The 26,282-nt window shown below is 37.5% G+C and overlaps 1 protein-coding gene across 1 annotated transcript in view; it reads right to left on the bottom strand.

The window, feature by feature from the left end:
- The window catches only part of CHST9 (carbohydrate sulfotransferase 9), a 206,935-nt gene that overhangs the window by 115,396 nt on the left and 65,257 nt on the right, over nt 1–26,282 (bottom strand). The window contains 1 exon segment of the mRNA XM_088019524.1: nt 25,329–25,370. Within this exon segment, the coding sequence (XP_087875650.1) occupies nt 25,329–25,370 (42 nt within the window).

The raw sequence follows: 26,282 nt of genomic DNA, 5'->3' as shown, positions 1-26,282 counted from the left end.
AAATCATCCAGAACTAATGTTCGTTTATTCTGTAGTAAAGAGCCCTGAGAAAGAAACCTTTGAGTTTTCCTTGAGCCAATGATTCTTCATTCTGATAATCAAGAAGGATCTCTTTCTGCCAGATGAAGTTGCTAAATGTAACATAATAAATTCCTTCTGGCTTAGTCATCTGTGGGGAGAGGAGAGCCTCAACTGATTCGGAAAACAATTCCAGGGAGCTGCAAGATGCAACCTGTATGACTCTTTAGATTTCCGCTTTCTAGATTACATAGTTCCAATTCTTCCCTTAAATAACACATTACACATATATGATATATGATACATATTATATACTGTATGCCATATCACATTTTTATATAATATATAATTTTGATATGTTATATAATATATAATTTTACATAAATATTAAATAATATATTACATGCCAAACCATGTATTTATATATTATATATATTACATGCCAAACTATATATTAATATATATCCTATATTAAATACATGTATACGTAATGTTTTGCTCTCTGTATGCTGTCTTTTTTAAAATATCCCTTTCAAAGTATGTTGATAAAAACTTGAGCAAGTACTTAAAAATGGTGAGGCTTAAGCAGTGAAAGGAGTCATTCTGTTTGCTATCCTGTGCCTTTTAAATAACCTGCTATCAGTGTAACTCATTTATGATATTCATTTTCTAATCTTAATTGTGACAAAGGTCCTATTGGCATTGCCTTTTTAACCAGTCCTTCGCTAAATTTCATTTGTGCTAAAATATACAGTTTATACATATGTCAATTAAATGCAGTTCTGCCTTTAGAATGACTTAAAAAATATATCCAAGGGCATTCTAATTGTTTTGTCATGAGTTTCCTGGTATAAAGTATCAGTAGCTCCACTTGATTTAGAGATTTCTGCATTTTGGATGAACTCATTTATAAGTCATTTGTATAGTTCATCAATAAGTTATAGGTCCTACAGTACAACTGATCCCCATGGGCTGGAACTTGATATGTAATCCATGCTTCAACCCATTTTGATGTAATTGCAACTCTATATTTACTTGTTCACCCATGTAACAGTAGCATGATTAAGATCATACTTTCATGGCTTGGTGATAAGAATGTCTTCCCCATACAAAACTGATTTTACTCAGTACATTCTCATGTTTATATAATCTGTTACATAACCATGGGAGGAAACTAAATTGATGTGGAAAAAATGGCTATTCAAAAAGTCAAATGTGGCTGCTCCTTTATCTCTCATGATATTCTGTTAAGTTGCTTATTGATTGCATGAGGAACTGTTCTCATTGGGTATTGCTTTTAAGCTCTGACTTATAATGATCAAGTCATTTCCTTAAAAAAATGTGAACACAACAGGCTCTTTTCCCCATCTCCTTGATCACTCAAATATAAAGGCTGTGCAAGGTCATCTGCTAATTTCTTTTATTCCTTTTTTATGTATTGTGGTAAAAAACAGACAACAGGAGATGTATCCTCTTAACACATTTTAAAATATACAGTTCAGTATTGTTGACTCTAATGCACAATGTAGTATACCAGATGTCTAGAACTTGTTCATCCCACATGACTGAAACTCTATACCCATCGAACACTAACTCCCGGTTCCCTTCTCCCTTCCTCAGCCCCAGGAAACCGCAGTATGCCAATTTCTTAAGGGTCTCAGGAAACCTGACCTTAGGGCATAATAATGAGGTACAGTCAGGGATTGGATACTCTTCCCTGGTCTAGTTTGGCTCTCCACACATCACAGACTGAAGTATAGTAGGTGAATGCATGTCTCTGACACTTTACAGTAAATTTGCTTAACACAGGAAGGATCCAGTCTTACTAATCCTCTTTATAACTTCCCTGAACCTAGCTTTGTGTCATGTATAAATACGTATTGAATTAAATTAAATTATAAAATTTTTTTTCAGGTAAAAAAATTTTTTTTAAGATTTTTATTTATTTGACAGAGAGAGAGAGAGCACAAGCAGGGAGGAGTGGCAGAGGCAGAGGGAGAAGCAGCCTGATGCTGTGATGCAGGGCTCGATCCCAGGACCTTGGGATCATGGCCTGGGCCGAAGGCAAATGCTTAACTGACTGAGCCACCCAGGTGCTCCTAAAAATTTCTTCTCTGATAAAAAGGATGAAAAGTAAATACTGCTTATTTTATTTTAAGTTATTAACTTATTTTAAGTTAATGAATTGTCTCATAAAGAAAAGCATCCTCTCTCACTGCTCAATAATAGTAATAGTGTGCAGAGCTCTGAAAGGCTTTGACTATATCTTCTAAATCACTGCTATTCCTATACATATTTTTAATGTAATGACTACCTCAGATGTTGGGCTCAGTCCATACAATCAATATAGACTGACTTCCTTGCTACATGATCATATATGAAATAACTATGGATATTCTTCCATAGTCAGCTGTGAAGATGACTTTAAATGTCAGCATTCAGGCTTGTTTCACATAGCAGAAATTAACTGGGTTTTGGTCACAGCCCTTAAAATTAAAAAAGGATTAAACCTCACATTCAGTGTACATGTTCTTATATTGTGCTTATAAGATTGATTACGATATTAAAGGCTTAATTTAGTGGTACAGGCAATCTAATGAAACAGATTTCATTTCATTCTTTCTTTCTAAAGAAAGTCACTCCCTGACTTTCTTCTTTTTAAAAATTTTTAATTGTTATGTTAATCACCATACATTACATCATTAGTTTTGGATGTAGTGTTCCATGATTCATTGTCTGTGCATAACACCCAGTGCTCCACGCAGAATGTGCCCTCTTTAATACCCATCACCAGGCTAACCCATCCCCCCACCCTCCTCCCCTCTAGAACCCTCAGTTTGTTTTTCAGAGTCCATCGTCTCTCATGGTTCGCCCATGACTTTCTTCTGAATCATTTTTGGTTTTGGTAGTAAAGCACGTTTCACCTGTTGAAACTTGGCATAAGCACCATACTCAGCGACTAGGCCTAGAGCTTTGATGGGAAATCAATTAAAAAAAAAATAGCATTTCACCGATTCTTTTCCTCAGGGTTTGAGAGCTCCATGCATTATAAATAGCACACTGAGCCAAACAGGGCTCACACTCAAGTGAGAGAACACAAATATGACCACAATGCACTTTTCTCAAAGTAATTCCTCTGGCCACAGTGAGAAAACTAATCGTGTTGTTTACCATCATCCTTGCCTAACAGAGAATACAAAGATAGGAGAAGCCTGGACAGCTTCCTAAGACTGTGTGGCAATTTGTTGTTAAAACCGAAATAGGGTTCTGGAGGGGAGGGGGGTGGGGGGATGGGTTAGCCTGGTGATGGGTATTGAGGAGGGCACGTTCTGCATGGAGCACTGGTGTTATGAACAAACAATGAATCATGGAACACTGCACCAAAAACTAATGATGTAATATATGGTGATTAACATAACAATAAAAAAATTAAAAAAAAAAAACCGAAATAGGGTTACCTTTCATGAATGAATCAGGTTTTTCTCCCCTTCAGCTCAACCTTTCAGAAATGCGATTATCGATACCCTCCATTTTACATACTGGTATTCTGATACAAAAGTGATCACAGTGAAGCTCAGGTTCTTTGCTGTCTAACATTTTATTGCTGGATTTGAGTTTATCACAATATTTTTTAATTTTATTTTATTATGTTATGTTAATCACCATACATTACATCATTAGTTTTTGATGTAGTGTTCCATGATTCATTGTTTGCGTATAACACCCAGTGCTCCATTCAATACGTGCCCTCTTTAATACCCATCACCAGGCTAACCCATCCCCCCGCCCCCCTCCCCTCTAGAACCCTCAGTTTGTATCTCAGAGTCCATAGCCTCTCATGGTTCTTCTCCCCCTCCGATTTCCCCCCCTTCATTTTTCCCTTCCTACTATCTTCTTTTTTTTTTTTTTTTTGACATGTAATGTATTATTCGTTTCAGAGGTACAGGTCTGCGATTCATCAGTCTTACACAATTCACGGTGCTCACCATAGCACATACCCTCCCCAGTGTCTATCACCCAGCCACCCCATCCCTCCTACCCCCCACAACGCCAGCAACCCTCAGTTAGTTTACTGAGATTAAGAATTCCTCATATCAGTGATACATGTCTTTCTCTGATTGACTTATTTCCCTTAGCATAATACCCTCTAGTTCCATCCACATCATTGCAAATGGCAAAATCTCGTTCCTTTTAATGGCTGCATAATATTCCATTGTATATATATACCACATCTTCTTTATCCATTCATCTCCTGATGGACATGTAGGCTCTTTCCATAGTTGGGTTATTGTGGACATTGCTGCTATAAACATTGGGGTGCAGGTGCCCCTTCGGATCACTACATTTGTATCTTTGGGGTATATACCCAGTAGTGCAATTGCTGGGTCATATGGTAGCTCTATTTTCAAATTTTTGAGGAACCTCCATCCTGTTTTCCAGAGCGGCTGCACAGCTTGCATTCCCACCAACAGTGTAGGAGGGTTCCCCTTTCTCCACATCCCCGCCAACATCTGTCGTTTCCTGACTTGTTAATTTTAGCCATTCTGACGGGTGTGAGGTGGTATCTCATTGAGGTTTTGATTTGGATTTCCCTGATGCCGAGCGATGTTGAGCACTTTTTCATGTGTCTCTTGGCCATTTAGATGTCTTCTTTGGAAAAATGTCTGTTCATGTCTTCTGCCCATTTCTTGATTGGATTTATTGTTCTTTGGGTGTTGAGTTTGGTAAGTTCTTTATAGATTTTGGATACTAGCCCTTTATCTGATATGTCATTTGCAAATATCTTCTTCCATTCTGTTGGTTGTCTTTTGGTTCTGTTGACTGTTTCCTTTGCTGTGCAAAAGCTTTTTATCTTGATGAAGTCCCAATAGTTCATTTTTGCCCTTGCTTCCCTTGCCTTTGGCGATGTTTCTAGGAAGAAGTTGCTGTGGCTGAGGTGGAAGAGGTTGCTGCCTGTGTTCTCCTTTAGGATTTTGATGGACTCCTGTCTCACATTTAGGTCTTTCATCCATTTTGAGTCTATTTTTGTGTGTGGTGTAAGGAAATGGTCCAGTTTCATTCTTCTGCATGTGGCTGTCCAATTTTCCCAACACCATTTGTTGAAGAGACTGTCTTTTTTCCATTGAACATTCTTTCCTGCTTTGTCGAAGATTAGTTGACCATAGAGTTGATGGTCCATTTCTAGGCTCTCTTTTCTGTTCCATTGATCTATGTGTCTGTTTTTATCACAATATTTTATTTCTTTTGAAATATTAATTTGGTCTAATCTTACCTTCTTTTTTTTTAAGATCAGTATGTAACTTTTTTTATTTTTTTAAAATTTTATTTTATTATGTTATGTTAGTCACCATAGAATACATCATTAGTCTTATATGATAACCTTACCTTCTTTTCTGTTTTCTTCTAAAATTACTTGGATGCATAATTATTAAATTAGTAATAACCACAATAAAATCTAGTATGTACTGAATCCTTATTAAATATCAGACATGTACTGGCATTTTATGTGAATCTTATCTAATTTAGCACCAGACTGGTTATGATGAGCACTGGATGTTATATGTAAGTGATGAATCACTAAATTTTACTCCTGAAACCAATATTATACTATATGTTAACTCACTAGAATTTATTTATTTATTTATTTATTTTAAAGATTTTATTTATTTGCCAGAGAAAGACACAGCGTGAGAAAGAACACAAGCAGGGGGAGTGGGAAAAGGAGAAGCAAGCTTCCCACCAAGCAGGGAGCCCGATGTGGGACTCGATCCCAAGACCCCAGGACCATGACCCAAGCTGAAGGCAGATGCTTAACGACTGAGCCACCCAGGTGCCCCAACTCACTAGAATTTAAATAAAAATTTGAAAGAGGAAAAAAAATTAATACCAGAAGAATCACATGGGAATATGACCTGGATTTCTGCATATGGAATATAACTACATATTTCAAGTTCTGCACTTTTTTTACATAAACCATGCCCATAATCATCTATATTTTCTATTTTTAGTTCCACTCAAGTGTATTGAGAACTTAAAGATACAAAACAAAATCCTTTTAGATTTGCATCTTTTCCTAATATTTAACCATTATATTTTCACACCTTATTCTATAGCTTTTTATTTTTAATGGCTCAACATCACTGAGTATTTCCAAAGCATTTTTATAGAAATAGCAATTCTTTTATGTACCCATATGTCCTTGGTTTACATATTTTATAATTGAATTGAATAATTATATGAACAAGTATAATTGGCATAGCAGGTTTGGGAACAAACACAATTGACTCATGGTCCACATATATCTCCACAGGTGGGGTCAGAAGTTGACAGGTAGGCCCTGGTGTTCAGCTGGCTGTGAGCATTGGTCAGTAGGTCACAACTAGAGAAGGGAGAGCGTTGCTTAACCAGGCAAATCATTTAAGAGAGGGCTGGTTAAAAAAAAAAAAGCTTCTGTTGTATTTGAAAATTTAACTGTGTATGCATTACTTTGATAAAATTAAAAAGTATTTATATTTTTAAAATGGAGAGAGAAGGAGAAAGAGACATTGAGTTTAGGTTATCTTGCCCAAGATTACAAAACTAGAGGTAGAACATGGATTTGGCTTTAGAAGTCTGCCTCCCAATCTGCCCCTCCAGCATTCTTTCCTTCTACCCCATGAGCCTCAGGACAGAGAAGGCTGTGGTGGTGGGTGGACTGCTGCCACCCAGGAAGGGGCTTCAGATAGCTCAAGAGTGGTCATCAAAAGAACATAGTAGCAGGAGAGAGAAGACAGAAAGTGATGAAATAGTTTTAGAAATTTGCAAATAAGAACCCTGCGGGATTTTGGTTTCATTAAGTTGACCCAAGTATTTCTTGACTTTGGGTCTCACTGGTTCAAAACAAAAGGGGCTTCTGCAAACAAATTTGGCAAACTGACACTGCCAACTATTTTCAGAATGGGTTCTTGCAACTCTGAAATCGAAGAAACTCTGAAAGGGCATCCCTCCTGTCCAGCAAACAATAAGCAACACAGAAGAACCTCTGACCCAAGGGTCCCATGGGGAGCCAGGCGTGGGAGCAAGCTTGGTGGAAATCTGTGATGACAAATAGCAATAACATTGAAGGCGTTTGAACCTCACCATCCACTTCCTTCTAATCCTTGGGTCTTACAGGTTCCACTTCCATCAAGTCCTTCTTTGAGTAAGACTAAAAGCACCAGTTTTGAAGAACTTCCCAGCCTCCTAGAAGGGATGATCTTATGGTAGCTGTTTTAAAATGCCTTGGAATGGGTTATTATGTTTTTCCATTAAGTATTAATGATTTCGGTTTATGTTAAATGCTTTCTATGTTTCTTTCCTTGGCGTTTTCCAAATTATTTTCTTTGAGAAGCAAATTAGAATTCTATGTCTTTATAAGGAATTCATAAAAAAGGTTAAGATCTCAAATGGGTATCCCTTCAATAAAATTATGTTAAATTGTGCAAGATGTTCATACATGGGACATCAGTTTTATATACTTTCAAAAATGGCTCTTTCGTTTTTAAATGATCTGGTTTCAAAAAATAATTATTGTAATCATTTGGCTATAAATGTGGTTGAGATTTAAAGCCTCCTTCATTTAAAGCAGTTCTCATTTCAATATGTTTTGGGGAGCATTATTATAAATAATGGATTAATTATTTAATTAACATGAGTACAAATGTAAAGACCATACGAGCAAGCCCATTTATTTCATTTTCTAAAGACTGCAAAATCAGTTAACTAATTTTTAGTTAGTTAACAAAATTAACTGAAAGGAAATACAAATGAAAAAGAGAAACAGGGCAAGATCCGGTGCCATTGTGTATATTGGGTGCTCTTTACACAGAGCTGCATTCCCTCACTGAAGCAACCTCTGTGCTCTCCTGGCTATAGACCCTAGACTGTATCCAGTGAGGTGCTGAGAAGACTAAGCCCAAGGAGCAGCCTCTGAAGTCAGACTGAAAAGGGGCAGGTCTGATTCTACAGCCATCTCTAGGGAAACCAGTGAAGCAAGCCTCCCTAATTCTCTCATCTACAAAATGTCTTAATGTCCATTTCAGCTTTGAGATTCTAGCAAATGGGGCAAAAATAAGTAAGTAAGTATATAACTAAATAGGTTATCATTATCATGCAGTCCCCATGTTTTTCTTATTTACATTGTATTTTTCCTATTCATGCTCCTATTTATGTTTGTATTGCTTTCTTCAAGAAGCAAATTCAAAGACAAAGCACAAGCTGACACCCTGCAACCTCCCCCCAACCCCCACTCCTGGGTGGGACCTGTGTGACATTATTCTTCCAGGAATCTCCCAACTATCTTAATGTTAATACCTTGCTAGTGGGGAAAACAACCTTAACTTGACAATGGCAGTATCTTGTAGGTATCTTGTAGGTTAGTCCTCTTTCGCATATGAAAGTTCTTTTGAAACCTTCCTTTTCCTTACTTTCCCCAGCTCCCAAGTATATAATCACCACTCCTCAAGACCCTGGTGCAGCCGCTCTTTCTGCCCATGGGTCCTGTCCTGTGCTTTAGTAAACCACCATTTTGCACCAAAAAAAAAAAAAAAGAAGCAAATTCTAAAGGTATTAAGATTTCTATGACTTCATAAGAAATTCATAAAAATGTTCGAGATCTCAAGTGACTATCCCTTCAATAAAATTATGGCAAATTGTGCAAAGTTGCCAAGTGCTGGAACCAAACTCAGTGGGTCTGACCATGGGGTCCATGCTCCTAACCCTTACACCACATGATCTGTAGAAGCTTCTGTTGTTATATAAATACTCTGCTGTCACCTGGCCCTGCCCCATGCAAGCTCACTAAGGGAAAGCACTTTGTCTCCGTCCTGTCTGTCCTCTGACTAACACACACAGACACCCCAGAGGAGCAATGTATGAGGTACGGGAATCGGGGTTAGCAGTGAAAACAATGGGCAAACCTCGGAAATTGTCTGCCCTGCTTAAAACACGCAGAGACACACCCCTTTCTTCTTGATCTTTTCTATACTATGTGAAAAATGCTGGCTGCATATTTCACAGATCAAAAAGTGGGCAATATCAATAATAAAAATAGCTTCTACAATTCCACATTTCAGAATATGAGCCAGACAATGAAGAAAGATCTTCCAGTGCTAAGCTCTCCCTTGCCTACTTTCTTTCTTCTTTTCTTCCTTCCTTTGTCACTGTCTCAACAAACACTTGTTTTAGTTCCACTACATGGAAATAAACCTCTGGGTGTCTGTTATTAACGCTTCCATCCTAGATGCTAAAGGACAGAGGCAAGTAATATAAAGTAATATCAAAGGCAATAAAAAAGATTGCTAAAATTTATGTGAACATACCATGAGCTAAGTCTTAGGCCCAGGGCTTGACAGGTATTACCTCACTCAATCCTCATTATAACTCTATGAGATAATACTAGTATTATCTCCATTTGACAAATAAGGGGAGTAAGTTGAGAGAGGCTGAGGTCATATGACTCCTAAGGGACAAAGCAGGGACTCCAGCTCTGGGAGTCTGAGACTATGGCTGGAAATCTTAACCTTTACACCCCATTCTCTCCAGAAGGAGATTCAGCCACGAGGCATACAGAGGGCATACGAGATTGGTTTCATTTCCTTCAAAAAAAGTTTTATAAATAGTATTAGAGCACAACAGGAATGCTTCCAATATCCTCACAGACTGCACCCAAAAGCAGGTGTGTGACTCTTAATAAGCTACTGTCTCATGGCTTCATTTAATCTGTTTGTAAGATGAAAATTAGCACCAAATAATCTCCAGGGTTCCTCCCAGACACAGACCTTCCATTATTCTAAAGAGGCAGCTGTGTGGGCAGGGAGTGTTCACCAGTTTTGGAGACAGAAGAACTGGGTTTATTTGGGTGGCCAGCACCCTCCTTGCATCCCGGTCACAGGGTCTGCCTCTGTCATTTCCTGTTTGTCTTCTGCTGACCTCAGTGGAAGATAATTGCTCAACCTGAGTATCATCTGCAAATACAATGATCAACCCTCTTGGGGCGCCTGGGTGGCTCAGTCGTTAAGTGTCTGCCTTTGGCTCAGGTCATGATTTCAGGGTCCTGGGATCGAGCCCCGCATTGGGCTCCCTGCTCAGCGGGAAGCCTGCTTCTCCCTCTCCCACTCCCCCTGCTTGTGTTCCCCTTCTCCCTGTGAGTCTCTCTGTCAAATAAATAAACAAAATCTTTAAAAAAAACAAGAACAAAAAACAATGATCAACCCTCTTGACAAATTTTTAAATGTACAATACATTATTGTTGCCTGTATGTACAATGTTATACTGCAGGACTCTAGAGCATATTCATCCTGCTTGACTGAGACTTTTATGCTTATGGATTAGTGACTCCTTATTTTTCCCCTTCCCCTACTTCCTGGTAACCACCATTCCACTCTTTGATTCTATGACTTGGACTATTTTAGATACCTCATGTCAGTGGAATCATACAATATATGTCTTTTTGGGTCTGGCTTATTTCACCATAGCATAATGTCCTCAAGGTTCATCTATATTACTGTATGTTCTAGAATTTCCTCTTTTTTTTAAAGGCTGAATAGTATTCCATTGTATGTATATATCACATTTTCTTTATCTACTCATCTTTCAATGGACATTTAAATTGTTTCCACATCTTGGCTATTGTGAATAGTGCTGCAGTGAACACAGGAGTGCAAATATCTCTTCTAGATCCTGATTTCAATTCTTTTGGATAAATACCCAAAAGTGGGATATGCTGTTCTATGGTCGTAGGTTTCTCTCTTTGGATATGAGACTTACACCCATGTCCAATAGATATCCTAGAAGTGTCTTTGCTTAGGTAGGTAATAGTCATCTCAAATTTAACGTATCTAAAATAGAAATCTCCTTTTATCCCCAGCCCCCCAAATCGGCCCTCTCATGTTTGGCCACATCCCAGCTAATAGTATTATTACCAACTTGCTCAAGCCAAAAACCTAGAGCCATCCGTTATCCCTCTCTTAGCCACCCACGTCTATTTCTACCTCAAAAATGCATCCTAAATCTGATGTTGTATCATTATTTCCACTGAAACTACCCTACTCTAGACCACTTCATTTTTCTCCTGGCTTAGTATAATGGCTCTGTAAAGGTTCTCTGGACCTTTATTTTTTCCCCTCTAGAACCCCTCCCAAGCCAGAGTGCTCAAAAAAAATCTCATTTCCTTGCATAAAACTCTTCACTACAGTCTACATGTCTCCACATAAGCTGGACACTGCCTCCATATTCACCCTTGCTCACTCTGCTCCAGTCATGCTGACTTTCTTTCCTGTTTCTTCAATCCACCAAGCTTGTCCTGCCTCAGGGCCTTTGTACTTGCCATTCCCTCTTCTGTCAGATTTGCTCATGACTGCTTCCTTCACATCATTCTTGATTCAGTTCAAATACCAGCTCCTCAGAGAGATCTTCTAGCTAAAGTGGTATCCCAGTATTTAAACTTATCTTTTCTCATGGATAAAGACCAACTGAAAAAAAAAAAAGAAAAATATGAGCCTACTGAAGCAGATTATTTATAATTAGAAAAACCAGTTAAAAAGTTTAAAATAAAAATGTGCAGAATTCATGGGCAGAATTCAAGAGTGCATATACTTGATGGCAGTGTCTCAGCATATATGATGTAATTGTGAATGCAGGTTGAGTACACACAGTGGATGATTCAAGTTGGTGAAAAGAGGGCAAGAAGCAGCATCAGTTAGTCTGAAGGGCATAGAGGAAGTAGGAATCCCCCTTTGTAGGTAAGTTCCTAAAGCTGAAGAAGACTGGCCTTCATTTCTTCTTTCTCTCCAGTTTCAGGGATGAAAGAAGAGGGAAGAAATCCTTCTTCCTTCATCTGCTTGCCTGAAGTGTCTGGAAGACAGGATCTGACTGCCCAACCCAACAACCACTTCTGGAAATATGATGTGACTAGAGCTACATTATAGGGTTTCAACAGGAGAAAAAACAAAGGCACATTTGCCACACTTTCCTTATTTTAGTCTTCCGACATTTTATTATGAAAATTTTCAAACATACAGAAAAATGAAAAAGCTTCATTTCTTAAGATCATATTTCTCCCTACTTCAGATGGAGTCCTGTGGTCTCAGAACTCCCCAACTACTGGGTGGGACCAGTATTTTCTAAACCTTGAATTGCCTGAGCAAAGGTCTGGACCATTGTGGGATCAGTTTTGACATTTTGGTTACCTTGTTAGCGTCATTATACCTAGAGTTAGTCAGTCGATGCCTCCTGCTATATAGAACTTGACTGTTTATTTTAATTAATTTATTTTAAATTTTATTTTATTGTGGTAAGAATAATTCACATGAGTCTACCCTTTTAACAAATTTTTAAGTGTAGAATATAGTAGTATTGTTTAGGATGGGTACAATATTGCACAGCTGATCTCTAGAATTTACCAGGGGCTGGCAGGTGGTGGTGGGGAGTGGGGAGTTGATAAACAGCTGCTTTGTTTTTGCTGGTTTATGAAGCTCTGAACTATTTCACCTTTAAAGTTTTCCATCCCAGTGCTCTGAAGAAGATCTATATGCTTCAGGGATAAATTTGTTGTCTGTCCTTTAGATAGGCCCTTTATTAAAGAGTACTGATTAGGGTGTCATTTTGAGTACTAAACTATACTGTATTATACTACTTATGCAAGTTCTGAAGTCGAATGTCAAAAAAAAAAATCTAAATTAGCAACATCTTAGCCTTGGTGTTTACATTTCTATCAGTAACTATGAACTAAAAGTTCAATCATGTCTGCCATGTTATAGGCAAATCTTCTATTTTTCACCCAGAACAAAGATCTTCCTTTGACATTATTTCATGAGTGACAATGTTACAGTTGATAATTTACTAGTTGAAAGAGGATGATGCCTAAGTTACACTGTAACTGTAATCCTACTGTGTTGATATTGGACCCAGTGTGGTAGTCTTTGGAGAGAAAAAAAAAATGCAAGCTGACCCAAGGTATCTGCTTTATCTATTTCTGCCAACAATCATTATACATTACTTAAAAACAAGAGGTAATGAAATCCATCTTTCAGGCCATTTAGTTTTTGTTTGTAAAATCTCTCAAAGACCCTGACTACTGCCAACTTAAAATGCTTTCTGAAAAGTTCAGTTAAATTCAAACGTTGCGACTGTAATCAGAATACTAAGAATAAGACATCACTGGTACTTGAACGTGGAACCAGGACCTAACCCAGTAGTGTTAGGAAGTTGTTACTTAAAGACTTCTGCTATAGACTACTGGGTATTTACCACAAAGATACAAATGTAGGGACCCGAAGGGGTACATGCACCCCAATGTTTATAGCAGCAATGTCCACAATAGCCAAACTGTGGAAAGAGCCAAGATGTCCATCGACAGATGAATGGATAAAGAAGATGTGGTATATATACACAATGGCATATTATGCAGCCATCAAAAGGAATGAGATCTTGCCATTTGCAACGACGTGGATGGAACTGGAGGGTGTTATGATTAGTGAAATAAGTCAATCAGAGAAAGACATGTATCATATGACCTCACTGATATGAGGAATTCTTAATCTCAGGAAACAAACTGAGTGTTACTGGAGTGGTTGGGGGTGGGAGGGATGGGGTAGCTGGGTGATAGACATTGGGGAGGGTATGTGCTACGGTGAGCACTGTGAATTGTGCAAGACTGTTGAATCACAGATCTGTACTTCTGAAACAAATAACGCAACATATTTTAAGAAAAAAGAAAAAGAAGAAGATAGCAGGAGAGGAAGAATGAAGGGGAGTAAGTCAGAGGGGGAGACGAACCATGAGAGATGATGGACTCTGAAAAACAAACTGAGGGTTCTAGAGGGGAGGAGGGTAGGGGGATGGGTTAGCCTGGTGATGGGTATTGAGGAGGGCACGTTCTGCATGGAGCACTGGGTGTTATGCAGAAACAATGAATCATGGAACACTGCATCAGAAAAAAATGCAATTTATACTTGGTCATGGAACGAAGGCCAAAGTATAAGTTTTTGTTTGAAGATATTAGGAAACCCTTCTTGTGTTATATTCTAGAATTGTTTTTAACTTGGATGGAACAGACTAAAATTTGCGAGCTGGTGAAGAGAACATTCTGAAAAGTATATGAATCTTCCAGCTCAGATATTTTAAATAATTACCTGCAATTAAATAAACTTAATTGGCTTGATTTATCTCTCTAATTGAATTGATAAATCCAAATAGACTTTGCATAGAATCAACCAATGGCCTGCACTATATCCCTCTGCTAAACCATAGACGTTGCTCACGACCTTTACATTGTGCTTTAGCCTTTAAAGGTGAAAAGCCAACAACTTTGTATCTCTCTTGCTCTTACAGGCTAGTTGTTAATTAGCAGTGCTCTGTATGGTTTAGTATATTTGTTTTTGCCAAAACAAACAACTGCATTGACTTCTTGTAACCATGTAATCTGTTATTTAGAAGTTGTGGTAATGCTTTTAATAGTTTCTCCCACCCCCACTCTAAAAATGGTTTGTGGTTATTCTTATTTAGTAAATTAGACCAAACTTTGAGCACTAAAAAAAAAAAAAAAAAAAAAGACTTCTGCTATAGAGTTAAAAAATATTCAATTGGTTATTTCTCTTTAGATTTTCTTCCTCATGTGGAGGAGGAAAATTATTTTTTCTTGTTTTCTCAATAAATGCCAGAAAGGTGAATTAAATTCTAGTAATGAATTTACATTTTACTTTTCAAAAAATATTCTGCACATTGGCATCAGGTTAAAGAAAAAAAAAGATGCTAATTTTTTCATATATTCAACAATCAAAAAATGTCATAATATTCTAGTTACGGAATGAATGAGTCACAAGCATAAAAGCTACAGCATAGGGAATATAGTCAATGGTATCGCAATAGAGTTACTCTCTGCTGACAGACAGTACCTATGGTTGTGGTGAGCATAACATATACACTTGTTGAATCACTATGTTGCCCACCTGGAACTAATGTAACATTGTGTGTCAACTACGCTTCAATAGAAAAATTTAAAAATCATAATAAATTTTATGGTCATAACCTTTTATGTGTATTTTTGACCAAAGATTGTTTTAGCTAAACCACTGTAATGATTTTTAATATTGCCACTGATTAATATTAAAAAACTACCATTACACGAGTTAAGTACAAGTTACATATTTTGAGTATGACACACTTATTTGAACTTTATAGAAGTAACGCTGCAAAGATGTTGATTAAGGATACTTTGAATGCTCTAGCTTGACTTTTCACAAATGCCCTTGAAATTCCCAGGAAGTCAACGCACAGCTGTCCCACTAACACACAATGACCACTACTGTTCACTGCTGACAAGGCCTGGCTAGCGGCAAACACGGGGAAGGCATGCAAACTCTTGTTAAGTTCACTTCTCAATAGAAAAAAAAAAAAATGGAACGTTCCTTGACATAGAGAAATCGTCACTCATCCTATTATTTTCCAAAACTTAGAGGCCCCTATATCAATGGCAAATGAGTTACTGATTAAATGTGTTTGATTGCAATTAAAAGAAATGCAACAAAGGACTGCGTTAAAGGTAGGAGATAAATGTGAATGATACCCTGCAATCTCTTCTCAGTCCGATCCCCCAAATCACTTGCAAACGTTGACTCCCATTTCCACTAGCACATAGGCAGGTAGGCGAGAAATGCTGTGTGCAAACAATATTCTTTCCTTGTATTCACATACATATTTTTAAAATAATAGCAGAATACTGAAAATCAAGTACAATAATGACAGAATTATAAAAAAATGAGTAATTTTGCTCTTTGTTTATAATGCTGCAGTGACACGGAAAAGGTAATATTCATTATCTCTTCAAGCAAATAGGCTCATTCCAGGGCGATCAAGATTCATCAATCATGTCTCTAAAGGCAAAATTCAGAAAATACCATCGAATCTTCTACTTCCTCTAAACAATCAAATCAAAGAATTTTTTTTTTATATCTTTGAGATGCCTCTCCATCTCAAATATAACTCTGGTGCTTTGCCCTTGACACATAGTAGCAAATAATAAATATTCTTTTAATAGTTCTCCAATAAATGAATGAATAAATGAATGACTTCACTTCCAAACTGAATTAGGAAGCAGAAATTTATATGCAGAATTAATAAGGTTTTCAGTGTAATTTATGGATAAGGAAATGCTTACAGCTCTGGGGTTGGTTGGAGAGAATTTTTTGTGCTTTTTCAAAGGCATGGTCTAGGGTGTCCATTCCCTTCCTGTGTATGTTTCCATTTCTCTGAGTTTCTCCTGTCCTATCTTTGCAATTCCCATTATTCTCAGGGACTTCTTTCCTTAGGAAACCACAGGGACATTTTCTGCCACTGATGATTTAACAAAGCCACTTGCTCCTTCGTTTGTTGAACCAATACTTCCTGAGAGTCTGCTTCTTCCAGGCCCTGTGGGAGGCACCAGGGACAGAAAAGAACCACACAAGCAACTTCTGTTTTTGTTTTCACTACATTTTTCGATTTCATTAAAACCTAGCTCAGAAAGGAAGCAAATAGAACCTGCAAGGACATCATCTCCAAAAAGGCATTCCAGGACTAGGCATGCTGCTGATAAAGGCTGTCTGTAGGCGCCCAGTGCCACAACAATGTCATGTACTCCATCAGTCTCTGCTGTAACACACATGTCTGCCAGATGCATCATTTCTAGCAACTTTTTTTTATCATTTTTTATATTGATTATATTTTGAAATGATAATAGTTTTAATATACTGGATTAAATAGCATATTATTAACTTAATCTCATCGGTTTCTTTTTAGTTTTTAAAAAGTGGCTACTCAAAAATTTAAATTTACATGTACGCTGTGCATTATATTTCTACTGGATTGCTGATCTAGAGGAAGGCGAGAGAGAGAGGAAAAAAAAAACCCAAATAAGCAAACAAATAAATTATTATGAAATTGAATGTGGTGTTTTGTTTGTCTCAGTGTATCAGTGAAACACAGAGCTGTATGTTTTCAGAGAAGGCATGGGTAGAATTGCATTTCAGGGATCTTTTTGAGGAGGAAAGGACCACATCCGGCTGAGAAATACAGGTTGTTCCTGTGCAGTGAGAAATGTATTAGAGATTCACAGTCATGCTAATAAGTAGGGCAGAGTGAAGATGTGTAAGCAAATACAGACAAGCAAGCAGAGATAGCATTCAAGAGACGTTCTGAGAGGATTCTAATAAGGCAAAGATGTTCAAGGCATGGACAATCAGAACCATCCTCTCCTATAAATGGTTCCAGTGGAAGCCAAGACAGCGATGATCACATCGAACAAAATTTAAATATGCTATCTGGAATCAGTAATGTATGAATTCATGGCCCCTCAGTATGAATTAGTTGGCCAGGTTACACAGCGGCTTCTGAGTGTCCCCTGGTGCTGATATTTCCCACACTGTGTCACCTCCCGGCCCCACTTCTCCAACTAAGGTTCCGCCCCTTTCAGAATTCCTCCACTCGTCATGACCTCATTTCTGGGGGAAGCAGTCTTCAGGGGCTTTTTGTTTCCTTACAGTCTCATGCCTTCTCTCCTGCCCTGCCAATCCTCTTATCTGGGAATTTGCAGTGAAATAATAGGACAGTTTATATGATCGATTCCTGTATTGCTCAGCTCAAATGACTTACATTCACTTTAGAAGGTTTTCAGTTACACCATGTACAAGTATATCATTTACAGTTGATTAAAATGTTTGTGGTCATTTCTATTAAAAAAAAAAAGGTTGGGCATCTGTTCCTTGGTTAGAAATACAAGTTCATTGTTTTCTCTGTGGGAAAATCAGGCATGACTTAAGACTCCTTTCACAAGAAAGCCTAAGGATCAGCTATATTCAATATCTGGGGGCATTTTTAATCCTTTGTTAGTATAAGTGTCATTTTTAACTAATCAAAACACGCACTTACCCGGAATGCTTCATTCCCAAATTGTGTCAGATTAAAGTGTAATTACTATGACATTAACCGATATATACACATAGAATGCCCATGGAGGCAGCTTCCACAGGACATTCAAACCAGCATGAGCCTAACTTTGTGGGGACCTGCCTTGGTCTGTGCTGCCTGAATGAGAACTATCAGATAGCTCCTGGAAAGTCCATTTGTACTTGTGTTACTTTCCATTCTAATTGGGAATTCTTTGTGGCTTTTTTTTTTAACAGAATATTTAATTTAAGATGAAAGCCTGAAGTAATTTTTGGTTAACGAAATTAGCAAAGTCTTCTTCATTTCCTCACCCAAGTGAAAGGAACACATAGATGTTGCGCAAGAATTAACTCAGGTAAGTTTCTCTTTTTTAGTTATACAAGGAGGCACAGGGCTTTAAGGTGAAATCTATTATGATACCCTTAAAGATAACAGTTTTCCCCCTGCCACCTAAAGAAACCATGTTTCAAGTTTCTACTGTGTGCAAATAAACCTTGCCTTGGATGCTATAATAGCAATCCAAATTCAACAGGTGGAGACAATTTCGGGGTACGTTTTCACATTTGCACTCTGACTGTGTCGTTAGACATGGTGATTTCTCCTCCATTTCAGATTTGTTTAGTTTGCATCAAGGCACTGTTTTAAATGCAGTGTTATACAATGGAATTTAAGGTATTTTCGAAATAATGTGCCACAGCTGTGTTGTTATTCACTCCCTATCATAAATCCCACTGGCTGGAAAATGAAGTTTGTTTAAAAATAACCTCTTCAGATAACAGGAGAGGAAGAATGAAGGGGAGTAAGTCAGAGGGGGAGACGAACCATGAGAGACGATGGACCCTGAAAAACAAACTGAGGGTTCTAGAGGGGAGGAGGGTGGGGGGATGGGTTAGCCTGGTGATGGGTATTAAAGAGGGCACGTTCTGCATGGAGCACTGGGTGTTATGCACAAACAATGAATCATGGAACACTACATCAAGAACTAATGATGTAATATACGGTGATTAATAACAATAAAAATAAAAAAAAAAACCTCTTCAGGACTTCTTTTAATGAGGAGCCTGCATGTAAGTCTTCCATTTTGTGGGTGGAAAAATGCATCTAAGATACTTTATTTCGTTCAATAATAAATATTGTTGTGAAACCATAAACCCAGAGAAAATTGGTTATTTTTTTAAAATAGGATTCATTAACATAGTTCAGAGAACCAGTTCTTCAGGAAAGCTATTTAAAAAAGCAAACACACCAGAGATGGATTGCCCGGGAGGCCGAAGAAGAAACTTGGTACCTTAGACCTGGAGGACAGATAAATAGGAGACTTCATTTATACCAACCTGGGCCATCTGGGGATAGAAGATGAGGGAGGGAATATTCACTTATCTTTTTAGCAAAGCCCCAGAGCCTATATTGGGCTGGATGTGGGTCGCAGGTCTAGATTCAAGTCTCAACTCTTGTTCTCTGTTCGCTAACCAAGTGACCGTGGGCAGATCACGCATGGGGGCAGTGGGAGCTGCTCTGGCTTTGCTGTCACACAGACCCAGATCCAGCCGCGTACTGTCCGTGTGTAACAACCGGCTCTCGGGGAACAAACAAAAAAAAATCAACCAACGCCAGTTTGTAATGTTTGCCAATTTCTATGGTGTAAATGCTCCTGCCACAGCCAGTTTAAGCTATGTACATGACCTCACCAGATGCTGAACTGGGAAGAAAAGCGCACCCCCATTCTTTCCAAGTGACCTCCCAGGTAGTACCAGCTGGTTCTAGCAAGCCACTGCCTGGATTCCATTTCTGGCTCCACCAGTTAATATGCGGGGCCTAATGTGAGTGAATTGACTTTCCGACATCTCAGTTTCCTAACTTTTAAAATGTTGACCATACACAAGCCTTACAAGCTCATTTTGAGGGTCAAATAGAAGGTACTGAGCCCAGAGCCAGAAATAGCAGGTCTTTGATAAACATTGGTTCCCTGACCTGATGATTTCATGATTATGTCTCTGTTTGTCTCTGTCTCCTCGCCTTCCCCTTGACAGACAGACTCTCTGGGAGAACAAGTCTGCATCTGTGCTCCTTTGTTTATACCTCCCTCATTCAGCCCATTGCTATCTACATTTCATTTACAGAACTCCTGAAAAATCATTTCTCGGTGGTGACCAACAGATTTTTCCTCTAATTCCAACGGACATTTTTTGGTGCTTATTTATTTGATTCCTCTGTGCATTTGTCATCCTTGACAAATCCCTCCTTCTTGTGAAGCAAGATGTACCATTCATCTCATTTCTTAGGCTGGAACTCGAGCATCCCCCTTTACCTCCTGTAGCCAATAGAACAGGCCAATTCTGTTTTGTAAATATATCTTCATTCCGTTTCCCTAGCTCCCTCTCTAATGCCACTGTCTTAGTGAAGACCCCTTGGACCTTCGTCTTTTCATTCTTAAGTGATTAAAGTGGCATACCGCCTGATTTCCCTGCCCCCACTGAATTCCTCTTCCAATCCATCCTTTCTCTGGAAGGATTTCTATAAAATGCAAATAGATGGTGTAATTCCTTGCACTTCATTATCTTCCAATATCTACTGCATAAAGTCCTAACTCCATGGAATGCATAATGGCCCCTCTTGATTCTGGCTCATGCCAACTTTTATGGCCACAGGTCCTGCCTTTTGTCGGCTTATAACTGTGCTCTGGTCTTATTAAACCACTGACCGTACCCTCAATAGGCCAAGGTTTTTCTTGTCTTTGTCTCTCTGGACAGCCAGCCCTTTCCCATTTTCTACCAGGTAAACTCCAATTTCTTTACGGATCAACTCATGTCACCCCCCACCCTGTTCCATCATGCCTTCTTTGACATCCTCATGGCACCCAGTAATTCTCTAAAGGCACTCTTCACACTGTATTATAATCATCTGTCCTTGCTTTTCTTCCCCAGCTGAAAGTGAATGAATTGAGGACATAAATGCTATATCTTATTCACCATCACATCTACGATATCAAGCACAAAGCCTGGACCACAAAAATGTTTAGCAAACTGAATGTATCAACTTACAAATACTTAGTCAGATTCTTTCTCTGCCCATGTTGTGACACCAAATGAGATGGGGTCAAGAGAAGAGCTTTTTTTTTTTTTAATTGAGATATAATTAGCATACAACTGTATCAGTTTCAGGTGTACGGCATAATGATTTGATATTTATATACATTGCAAAATGATCACCATAAGTCTACTTAATATCTGTCACCACACATAGTTACAATTCTTTTCCTTTTTTTCTTATGATGAGAAATTTTAAGATCTACTCTGTTAGCAACTTTCAAATACACAATACAGGATTATTGAGTGACTAGAGGTTTTGTAAGCTATAAGCAAATTAGGATGATATACATTTTCAGACTTGATTCTAACTGGAATAATGACTCTCATTAATTTTAAATGATGGGCTTTTAAATAATGATAATTTACTTAAATGTATTTGTCCCAACATGATTTGCCTGCTAACTTCATAAGTTTAATGTTGGTCATCAATAATTAAAACAATAACAAATTAGGTCTCCTCATGCTTATTTTTGGGAGTTTTGTTCATAGTGTATAGGAAGCAAGGCAAGAACCACTGCAAAAACAGTAATAGTATGGGGAAAAAATGCTATATAAGAATCCATTTGAAAATTTGCATTTAATAAATGAGTAACATATAAGAAAGTGAACATGCTATTACTATACAGATGGAAGAATTTATTAAGTATCTTTTTAACTATTTTTTTTATCATGAATGACTGCGTTAAATATGTGTTAAAAGTTTTAAAATTGAGGTGCTATTGATGCTTTAGGACATTTCAAAGAAGGGAAAAGCACAGTCAAAATTTTAGTAAGCAAGGGACTGAGCTTGCAAAGCAGATGTTCTACCATTTGCTGAATTTTCGTTAATAAATCTCACCTTTTGAGTTGAGAAAAAAATAACATTGTTCTTTAGCGGTAACTTTTTACAAATAATGCAAATGAACAAAACCTCTCCAACTTTAGGGATGATCTAATGTCATAAATGAAAAGTATGCAACTTCATTTTAAAATACTCATTATCACCTCTATCTATAACTCCATTCTCTGGCCCACTGGGACTGTTCTTTACTCAATACTTGACTAGAGTTGAAAGTGTTCTCCTTCTCTAAAAAATTTGGAACAATATATACTTAACAGATGGTGTCTCTATAGTCTACCTTAGTAATAAGCCTTCTAATTAATATATCTTTTTCTAAACAATGATTTATGAATCACCTTTTTCTGTGAGAATTCTTTGTATTTTTTGCTGTATTGTTTTTTTTAATATCAAGAGTTCCTTGATCCAAAAAAGGGGTCTTCCTTCTGATAAGTTAAAATTCTTCAAATTAAATGGAGTTTTTATATAAAATCTGTGAAATATACCTGGTCATTTTTCCTATTTTTCTGGTACGGAAATTGGGTCCTTGAAAAAATCAAGAGCAAATAGATAATTGATGATATCGGGAACTTGCCTCTTGATATTTTGCTTCTTTATCATCATATCACCACATATTTTTAATATTCTTTACCAACCCAAATAACCAAAGTTAGCTTTGATCTTGCTGGCCATTTTATATGAATTTGAAATGGGTTTCTGAGCTCAGTATTGACAGACATATGCTTTGAATTATTTTTCCAAAATGTCTAAGTTTACCATGTTCTCACATATTCTCTAGTGACTTATTCCTGGCTTATCAAGAAGAGAATCGTATGTGAAACTATAGCCAGGGTTGCAATCAGGGTCAAATAACTTTCTCCCCCAAAGAAGCTAATTGACTATAGGACAATATTACTCTATAGTCTCAGCCCCATTAGCTATATGCTCTCCTGAGCAACTCACCAAACTAACTTAGTTTAAGCTTTGGAACATGATTCACTCAGTTATATCATGAAATGTGAACAATTCAGGATTGTGTGTGTGTGTGTCTGTGTGTCTGTGCATGTTGATCCAGACACACATAGTAGAGCCATTTCAATAAAGTAATAATGGTAAGTAGAATCATAGACACAAAATTGGAAAGCACTTAGGAATGATCAAACTCTTCATGAATCTCTTATCACCATTCCTTACAGGTGATGGCCCAACCTCTGCACACTTTTACTAACATAATCTCATTCTTTCCAATCCTGGAGAGGTTTCCTTGTTAGGAAGTTATTTCTCATCCTTAATAAAAACTTGCTGGTAACTTTCATCTTGGTCCAAGATTCCATAAACAAAGAATTAACCAATCTTAACCAACCAAAAAGTGAGGGTCCTGGAAGTTCCTGTTTCAATGGGTAATATTTTTGTCTACAATATTTTTTTTTATATTCTTTGGCTTCCATCATGATTCATGCAACAAGATGGAGTAGATTAAAAGGCTCAGAAACTAATACTGATCTCCCTGGCTGGGAGATGGACCTGCTGCTATAAACAAGAGGGTGTGGGAGCATGGTCTAATTCAGCAGGCAAGACATAGAATCTGAGCAGAATGAACAACAAGCGATACAAAGAAGTCCTGGCAGGACTTCAGAAGCAGGGATGCTCATGACATTCTTGACATCTAAAGATGCATATATTCAGACGAGCATCACAAACTGAAGGTAATGATATTTATGACTACACTGGCAAAGGTTAGATCCCAATTTAGAAAACTCAGACTATCTTTACAAATACAGATTTTGTGAGGGCTGAATTTGTATTCTTTGAAATGATGAGTCTCAAAAATTTGCCCACTAATTTGAGCACTGTGAAAGTTTCTTTCACATTCTCATAAAAATCAGACACACTGACAAGCTGTGAATCAGTTGAGGGAGATTAGCTCCATTTTAATAAAAGGAGTTTCCTCACAACCCTGGTGACTAGTGTTCCCTACAAAGATCTTGTTGCCTTAAAAAGACTTTCCAATTGTTGAAAAATATTTTATCAAGCTAGAAATTCAACACAGTATCAAAGTGACTAGCACTTCGATTTGAAAAGAAAGGTTAGGATGATGAGACCTGGGAAAGGATGAGTCAAGGAACGAGAGTTTTTGTCCTGCCTTTGTCTAGCTCTTTATGTCACCTTTGGTCACACAGAATATTAGAGTCCGTGAATACAGAGGGAACGTAAAGAGGCATCTGGTTTACCACTGTGGCCAATTTAGCTTTCTTTCAAACTATAAAGTTTCTTTAAGCCAGTACCTATAGGATCATAACAACAGCATTTTACAAACAGTATAAATAATCTTCCCCCAAGGAGCAATTACGGAGGTAATCACATCTGTGAGGAGAACAGACATTTTCTTGCCTTCACATTTTTTTTTTTTTGTATTAATGATTGGGCTTTAAAAGAATGCAAACAACATTTAAGTCGTATAGGTAGTACATTGCTCAATTGTCTGAGATGAATACTAAGGTTGGGAAGGAGAAAAGGGAAAAGGCATAGGTTGTTTATACATTTTTTGATTAATTCAGATTTTTATCTTCTACTGACTCCACACATTACAAACAAACAAATTTTGTCTTGCTACCAGACAAAAAATGCAGTGAAAAAAAAAAAAAGACAGTGGTCAGGAACAACGTGTCTTTTGTCGGCAGCTTTCACATATCATAGAATAATGGTTTGGTAGATACTTGGGAGGGGTGGTGGGCACAGGTGTATATGCCAAATTAGAATTCTCTAGGATTACTGGCAATTTTAAGGCACTAGAAGCTGGAGATTGCCCTTATGCAAAGATTTACTTGGTAAATGAAATTTTCTCTTTCCTCAGGACTTTCAGCTAAAAGCCAAGTAATAAAAATATGGAAATTTAAAAACTTATTTTTGTATTAGTCAGCAAATATTGGCCCCTACTATGCGCAATGGTACTGTGTTAAAACATCATTCACTTCTGGATATATACTAGAAGTTAGGAATAGAATAATTCTTAAAATCCCTCCAAAATGTAAAGATTCTTTTTGGTTAAGTAGTCAACACTGTCCTGAAAAACATCAACTCCACAAATGGTTTTAAGAAAAATAATTAAGATTCATAGATATTTGGGAAAATAAAACGTCAACTGCTACAACCTGAGTGTTTTTTTTTAACAACCTGAAATTTTTAAAGCTGGTGGTTTTAAGACTTACCTTTCAATTGGTAATGATGCAAAAATCACATTCTATCTTATATTCTTTAGAACAGAATGACAGAATGAGGACACGATTGATGTGAAAGTGAAAAAACTAAATGTATTAATTTAATTAATTTAATAACAATCAATTGTAGGGCCATAAACTATTACTTTTTAAATGCGAGTTTTTGAATATTAAACTGCAAATAGATTTTTTTAAAGGTGAAAGTAAAAACAGGAAATAATTGGAACTAATTAGTCCAAATCTTACCTGAAGTTGTTTTTTGTTCTCTTTTTTTCTTCTCCACTCTCCCTGAAATGAGAAATAGCAGGTCAGTTGCAGAGTGGATCCATGTGAACAAGATATAACAAAGAAGAAACTCCAGTTTAGGGCAATTTCCAAACGCAATCACTCTTTCAGCTGTGTCCCACATGCTTCTAGAGATGACTGGGCATAGTTGAAAGGGGTGAAAAATGCTCTCAAACCAATTTATGCAAGTCAAAAATAAATGAGGATGCATTAAATATGCTATTGGGTTTTAAAAATCTTGTTAGTAAGAGAATTTACTCAACAATAAATTTACAAGGTACAAATCCCCACAGAATGAACTGTGGGGATAAACACCCGAAGAAAATAAGACCAAGGCCTCTTACAACCTACTTGGGAAGATAAAGGACAGACAATACAGTATGAAATGGGATGTGCCCCAAAAGGTACAAAACGTTTAAAGAATATGAGAGGATGAGTGATTATTTTAGAAATGAAGGGATGCCCACAAAGTTATGGAGAAAATGATATTTGATTTGGACCTTGAAAGATACATGTGATCTGGGAAATTTGAAATAGGGAAGGTATTGATTCTTGGCAAAAAAAAAAAAAATAGTATGGGCTCTGTAGGACAAGGCCTTTAGAGCAAGAGCCATGTTTAAAGCTTGCTTTAGGAACTACAGTTTTGCATAGGAAGAGGGCTATTCTAGAGTTTAGATAAGAGGTAATAGACCGAGTATGGCAATGGGAGTAGGGAAGTAGGAAGGCGGAACTTATAAGGCCCAGGGATTTACAAAATGTAAAGTGCAAGGGAAAAGGAAAGGTCAAGATGAATGGTTTTATAGGTGACTTTGGACATGGTGTTACAATTTGGGGAAATGGTAAAACGTGATGGGGGCATGGGGACGACAAGTTCAGTTTTAGACTTAACTGAGTTTGAAGTGTTACAGAGACATG

The sequence above is a fragment of the Eumetopias jubatus genome, unplaced genomic scaffold, assembly GCF_037043125.1.
Source record: "Eumetopias jubatus isolate StellerSeaLion01/CBP00866 unplaced genomic scaffold, mEumJub1_p1.0 scaffold_16, whole genome shotgun sequence".
NCBI classification, from domain to species: Eukaryota; Metazoa; Chordata; class Mammalia; order Carnivora; family Otariidae; genus Eumetopias; species Eumetopias jubatus.
The sequence above is the reverse complement of the archived record's forward strand: the minus strand, read 5'-3'. Positions and strand labels throughout refer to the sequence as shown.